At 38.5% G+C, this 6,853-nt stretch overlaps 1 protein-coding gene across 1 annotated transcript in view; it reads left to right on the top strand.

Annotated features, from left to right (window-relative positions):
• Nucleotides 1-701: 701 nt before the first annotated feature.
• SPATA16 (spermatogenesis associated 16) overlaps nucleotides 702-6,853 on the top strand; it is a 78,221-nt gene continuing 72,069 nt past the window's right edge. Inside the window, exon 1 of the mRNA XM_065845036.2 lies at nucleotides 702-1,274. Within this exon, the coding sequence (XP_065701108.1) occupies nucleotides 702-1,274 (573 nt within the window). The remainder of the gene's footprint in view (nucleotides 1,275-6,853) is intronic.

Genomic DNA, 6,853 nt, shown 5'->3' with positions numbered 1-6,853 from the left:
TTGAAACCACTATCTGTTCCTTGAACTGAGAATTAGGCTGTTAACTGCTGGGGGAGGGTTGCTTCTTAATAGCAACAAACCAGTGTCCTTTGAGGACCATTCAATAAGAAATGGCTTGGAAACCCAAATCCAGAGCTGACTTTGGCTCAAACGCAGCTGAAGTTGAGACCCCACTTGGAGCTCATGCCCCTCTGAAATACATCTGTTCTGCCTGGTTTTTGAACACCCCTTTCTGACTTCAGCCACTGTGCTTACCAGTTCTCAAAAATCAGGCCATGATGATTTTTTGCACCTCATAACATACAACACAAGTCGATCAGTCACAGTGTTTTGATTGTTTTTCTTTTGATTAAAAGCCAGATTTTCCCTTCTCATTGAAGATATAGAAAACTGATACACTGGCTTTACTTTACATAAGCATCCATTATTGAGAGCAATCAAAATATTTAAGATGCCTTAAACTTTTACACAGGAAAGGGAAAGTAATCACAGTGAGTCTGATATTCTATGTACTAACTATTGAAGAGTTTTCTCTCATAATGGTGCCTGCAACATGCCTAATGGAGAAAGCATTTACATGCTTTTTTGGCTTTGCAACATTTGAGTATTCTGAACTTTTCTACATTTTCTCATAGGGCTCTTTCTTCGCTGGAGTTACAGCATCAGAAAGCAACATTGACTCCCAAAAACATCTTATAAGCATGTGTGGCAAGAATAAAACCTCTCAGCCAAGACGTGGTAGTAAGAAATCAAACGTAGCAGCAAACAAATCAAATGATAGTCCAGAAGCATTGCAAGAGGCCAAAAACCACCTTGGGGATGGAGCAGCAGAAAACATAACGGAGAGAATAAAAATGGCAGAGAAAAAGAAGAAAAAAAAAAGTGATTATGTAAAAACAGTGAGCCGTAAACGGAAAGCAGAAAACAATGAAAAACTAGCTGTGAAAGAAGAAGAAACAACATTAGAGACTGTCGATCAGTTTATCCCAACACCTCTGTCTCATATTCCTCTGAAGATCCTAGTGGACATCGAAATGGAGTTGGTCTACACTGATGAGGAGGATATTTCCTTTGAGTTTTCTGATCCTGAGGTGTCTACAAGCACACAATCAGCGTGTCGTGACTCTAAAAAAGCAGATGCTCCGAGTGCACCTGACGGTAGCACTTTGCCCCAAATTGACAAACAGCTTCAGATGACTCTCCAGGAAGCCAGTGCTTGCTACAGGCAGAACAACTACACAGCGGCAGCAGAGCAGTTCTCAACAGCACTGGAGGTATGGGGTTAAAGATGTGTGATCACCACAGCAAAGTAAAAGAAAAGCTGTCATTGTCCTTACTGGGTGCAATAATAGCAAAGTGAACAAGTAGCACAAACCTTGGATGTGTATGGTTTACTGAAATTCCACCTGAAATCTGAAAATTAAGAGCTATAAATAAGTCACAGGAGGGACACACAGGATTGCATAAAAAGATCTTAGGTGATTTCGTATTTTTCTCTAAGTATTCAGTTGTATTTACATATAGAGGCATTTTAAGTTCCATAGGGTGGGGGAAAAAAAAATGCTTTTCTTTTTAAAAACACTTCTATCAGGGACAAACAGTATCTCAATAATCAGGGGAGTTGCCACCCTGCCCCAGCTGTCCATCCACTACAAAGCGAAACGTTTAATTCTTTGGTTAAGCAAAAGGTTCATTTTCATATCTTGTTTTCCCTACAACATTTCCATCACGCAGTCCGTTCTCCTTTTTTCTCCAAAGCCAGAAGATGAACACTGGATCTGTGTAGAAATCTCTTTCTTTCTGTACGAGAAGGGACAGGTCCAGTGGTGAGCAACATCCTCTGGACATAAATGGCTTTCTCTGCAGCAGCTCAGAGTCCAAAAGCTGTTGGGTTTTTTTGTTATGGTTTGATTTTTGTTTTTGTTTGTTTGGGGTTTTTTTGTGCATGGAAAGACAGAGTTCTTGCCTGCCTGAGATACTAAAGAAACAATATGACCTTGGCTATGATCTTTGAAACTGATCTGTGATTTTAATTACTTTCTGCCTTGAAGTGCTCAAACTTTCAGACTTGAGCTGTCTTCAACAGTCTATTTTTCAATAAGTAGTTATTCCTATGTTTTTAAAAGTAGAGCCCTTTCCAGTTTTGAGCTGAGCCACCACCCCAGCACCCCCTCCCCCCCCCCAAAAAGGAGGTATTTAAAGACCTTCAACATTTAAAAAAAAAAAATCTTAGCAAGGCTTGAGCTTTATCAGTATAAAATAAGAAGAAAAGAATAAAAAAAAAAAAGCATTCCTAACACTCTGGCAAGGTTGCAATTAATTTCACAGGGAGAGGGAAAAGAAGGCAGGTGTAGGAAACCCCAGCAGGTGGGTCACAGTTACGTCCACCAGTCTCCTGTTTCCTGGAAGCCAGAGCTAGCAGCATTTACAGTAAAACCAACTGTTCAAAGTTGTATCATTGTTCCCAGATTTCTCTAGTGCTGCTAATCTCAGTTAATTATATTGGAAATCCCTTGTATTATGACCATGTAATTCATAATGTGCCAGCAGAAGTCATGGTTCATAATAATCACATAATGGGCGAGGACTTAGACGTAATCAGATTTTAGTTACCCTGTCGTGTTTCCATAATGCTGCTATAAAACCAACATAATCACAAAAAAGCCCCAGTTATTTAAACGTTTTTATCAGATTGATGTACAGTATCTTTCTCTCTCTTTATTTTAAACAACGTAAGATAACAAAAATTGGATTACAATTGCTGGGAACAGACTATGATAAACTGTTTGCTTGTGTGCAGAACAAGATTTAATAATGGCGTCGGCCTCTCAATTTTTAGTAATGTTAAACCTGTTAAATAGTAACACTCTGCAGCCAAAGGCTGCTTTCAAAGAGGTAGCATTAGAGCATTTTGAAAACAGTATCTCCAAGCGCATAGCTGTCTTATAAACCTTGAAAGATGCCCTATATCCTCACAATTAACCCAACTGCTAACATTTACTGTGCAGATGAGGGCTTGACTTTCTCCATGATACAAAAAGGCACTCTTAGTAGCTGTAAGCATTTTAAAGGCCAGTGTCTGCTTCTCAAATAAAAAGGGAAGAAAGAAAAAAGATACTTTCATTTTCCAGGAATATGGTTGGTGATTAGAGTAGAGGACTTGCAAGCTGGAGTCTGGACTCTCAGTAATGTTTTATCTTTGCTCTGACCTCAATCACTTCAGCTATGCACTTGACATCCTGAAAAAGGGTCCAGCTGCACTTGTTTTAGTACCATACTGCCGAACTTAATTCACATCATTTGTAAAACATGAAAGGTTTGTAGTTGACAAGTAAATATCCTATCCCTATTTTTTTCTACAAAATTGAAGGTATTTTATTTTAAAACAATATATATTACAGCAGTGAGTGAGTAAAATTACAAAGTGCCATCCTCATGCTTTTTTTGTCCTACACTCAAAAATGAACTGTGATGGGGACAAAAAACACTTTTCACTTGAGGAGAAAGGAGTACTTGTCTCCCCCTAAGAGGAAATGGAAAAGCTAACTAATAGACAAACTGGTGAAAGAATAAGCAGAGATTAAAGAATTCCTCCCTGGGATTGTGGGCAGACTGATTGGGAAATCACGGAATTGCAGAGCTAGAGCTTCTCAGCAGTCACTTAATCCATCTCTCCTCAGAAGCAAAACCCAAAATATCCCTTAAAAGACACTTCTGTACTCTGTTTCTAAAAATCTACAGTGAGACAGACTTCTCATTTCTATCAGCAAGCTGACAGAAAGTTTCTCCCAGTCTTCCATGGAGCAAAATAGCCCATTGTGGGTTTTGTATCCTTGTTTGACATGAAGAGCAATTAACCACCACTGTAGTTCTTTACTTGCAACCTCTTCGCATACCTCTTTTCAGTTTTCTCTAAATTAAGTAAATTCAATCATTATAGTATTTCCTCCCAGGTCACATTTTATAAACCTCTGCATCATTTTTTATGCTTTTCTCTGCATTGTCTCCATTTTGTCTATTCCGTGATTGGAAGTGTGGTTGTTTGGCCCATATGGGTGAAGAGACGTGATATGTAACATGAAAATTCAAAGTTATGGTTTCTGGTGTAAAAATGTTTACAGTAATTTTTCAGATTTAAGTAAATTAAGGTTGTTAGTCCGACATTATGACATTTTGAGTTAAAGACTGATCCAGAAAACTACACGCATAGGCTTAAATTTCTATAGTATAAATTAGTGCTACCTTACATATCACAAATATCATGCACTTCTTGGCTCCTCTTTAAGCCAAAATTTTTCTAGATTCATCTATATATTCATGTGGTATCATCATTATTTAAATCATGTTGTTTTTCAGATATGCAAATGACAGGCAGTTCTGAAAGTCTAGCATTGAATTTATTGGATTGAAAAAAAAACAGGAAAATTATTTGTCAGAAAGGAAAATTGAAATGCTTGTTTAATTTAAAGACTTCTACATGTTGGACAGCATGCTGCTGATTACCACAGACACCAGGAAGGCAGTCTCATCAGAAGAAATGGTGGCTTCTCACTATTTCTGCACTATTTAACTACCATTAAATTAATCAGGAGGGACTTGGTGTTAGTCAGCTGCATTATAGTTGGCCTGGGAGAGGGAAAAAATAACTCTCCCTTGGAGAACTCTCACCATTAAAGCTTAAGAATCAAGTATTTTCTGTTGATAATGAGGAAAATAGCAGGAGAAATTGGGGCAATAGCCCTCACTCTTCTAGTTCCTTGCTCAATAATAAATATATCTATACTACAGTGAAAACCACTGTATATTTCCCTAAATTTTTGGCATCCATCTGCTAGAATATAGGGAAATAGGACTTGAACATCTGGACTTGGATATGAAGGGTACGAGAAATCACTCTTTAGCTTGAAACCTTGGTGGAAGCCACGTATGTATATCTATAAAATCTCTAGCCAATTATTAACAGCTTAGCAACAAAATAACATTAAACCTTTATGAGGATCGAAAGATCTTGTCTCAAGCTAATCCCCTAATATCAGAGAGCATAAAAGACTTCAGAAACATCAGCCTCTTTAAAACCTGCCCAAACTTAAATTTCAGACCCTGTTTTTCTGAGAGTAATCCTCCCCCTGTGATTAAAAAATAAATGAGAAATGTTCATGACCGGCACACACAGAAAGAAGTCCACAGTATCTCTGCACACAGCTTTTGGCATAGAATATCTCAGAGACACAAAATGCATCCCACGTGTGAGGCGAAGGCCTCAAACAGCATGTGATTAATTCACCAGAGTGCTGTTGCGGTGCCTTCCACAAGCTGGAATATCTCCATTTTCCACAGGTGGCTATTATAGGCATCGTTCCTATGGCAGGGAGATAAACATTAGTGCCATCTTTTTTGCACACCTTGAGTTTTCGATTAACCTTTCCTGTGGCTCATTGGCTTGTGATTCACTGCTTATAGAGAAGGCTTTGTCAAGACCACGCTGTCTCTTCCAAGCAACAATAACTGCAAAAAGGAAATATTTTGAAAGTGGCTGTGGCACTGGTGCTTTGTGGACATAATTATGTCCCAATATAGGATCAGGCAGCATGGTTCAACCTAGCCTGCCATCAATTTTGTAACATGACGAACAAAAAAAAATGTGTATTTACTACATAAATACCTACGTGCAAAGAGGCTCATTTTAAGTACTCTACCCACTGGTAGAGCACATTAGAAAAATGACAGACAGCTTTTTTTCCCCTAGCTTTATAGAGCACGAAGACTGGAATTCCTGATCATCCACAGGAACAAAAGGGGTAAAAAGTGGGACTTTACAGAGTTTTCCCTGTCCTCTCTCACCATGAAGAGTTGTGCAAGGACTAGAAACAGTTTAACACCATGAAAGTCCTCAAGGGGCAGCATAGGAAAGGTTATGTATTTATTTTTAGCACCAACTCTCTGGAGCTAAAAGTCAGACTCATAACTTGTCTATCCCTCTCATTAACACAGGTCCTCTAGAAACATCCTGGGAGGACACCAGGTCTTGGAGAGAAAACAGCAAAGATGACAGACACTGATCCCCCAAAGCCTGAGTGCGAGATGCTCACTTTAATGTCAAGAAATATACTTTTAACCTCTAATAACAAAGTAATTTCCCAAATGCAGCCTACTCATTTAACTTGCTTATTTAAAAAGCCAAAAACAAAACAAAAAAAAACCACACAAAAACCACGTGATAATCAGCAGGTTTTCTCTCCCTACAGTCCCATCAATGCATTTTTAGGCTGCAAAACCAGGAAACTGATTTTTTTCTTTTTTCTCTATCGATACTTATTGTCTTTTATGGCTGCAGAAGATTTTAGACCAGGAATTTGAAGCCTACAGATGGCTCAAATCTGGCTTATGGGACAGAGTGGGAATCTGTTATAATGATCCATTTGGACATGGTCCCATTTTTTGATCACTGAATTTGAATCTATTAATCTTCTAGACATTTCCAGCATGCTTGTCACCGTGAAATAAAGCTGAGGACCTGCATGGCTATTTGTCTATAAGGATTTGTGCCCCCATTCTTCCTGCCTGGACTGCTGTTACATATCTGGCTTACAAAATGCTTTTTTCCTCAAAGGAATACTATGTGTTGACCATAAACCAACATATTTCCTCACTCATGTGTATGTACAGGAGCAAAATCCCTATTCCAGAACGGACAGACCATATCTTCCAATAATTTTTGTGCCAAAACAGATCAGCCAATTTCTAATTAACTCTAATTGGTTTCCTCACATGCTATTGAATTATTTACCTGTAGGTGACAGGTGCTCAAAGTGACCAAATATTTTCTCCATACTTTGTAAACATTAAGCAGTGT

This window comes from Patagioenas fasciata, chromosome 9 (assembly GCF_037038585.1).
Source record: "Patagioenas fasciata isolate bPatFas1 chromosome 9, bPatFas1.hap1, whole genome shotgun sequence".
Lineage (NCBI taxonomy): Eukaryota > Metazoa > Chordata > Aves > Columbiformes > Columbidae > Patagioenas > Patagioenas fasciata.
This window is presented reverse-complemented; position numbering and strand designations above follow the sequence as displayed.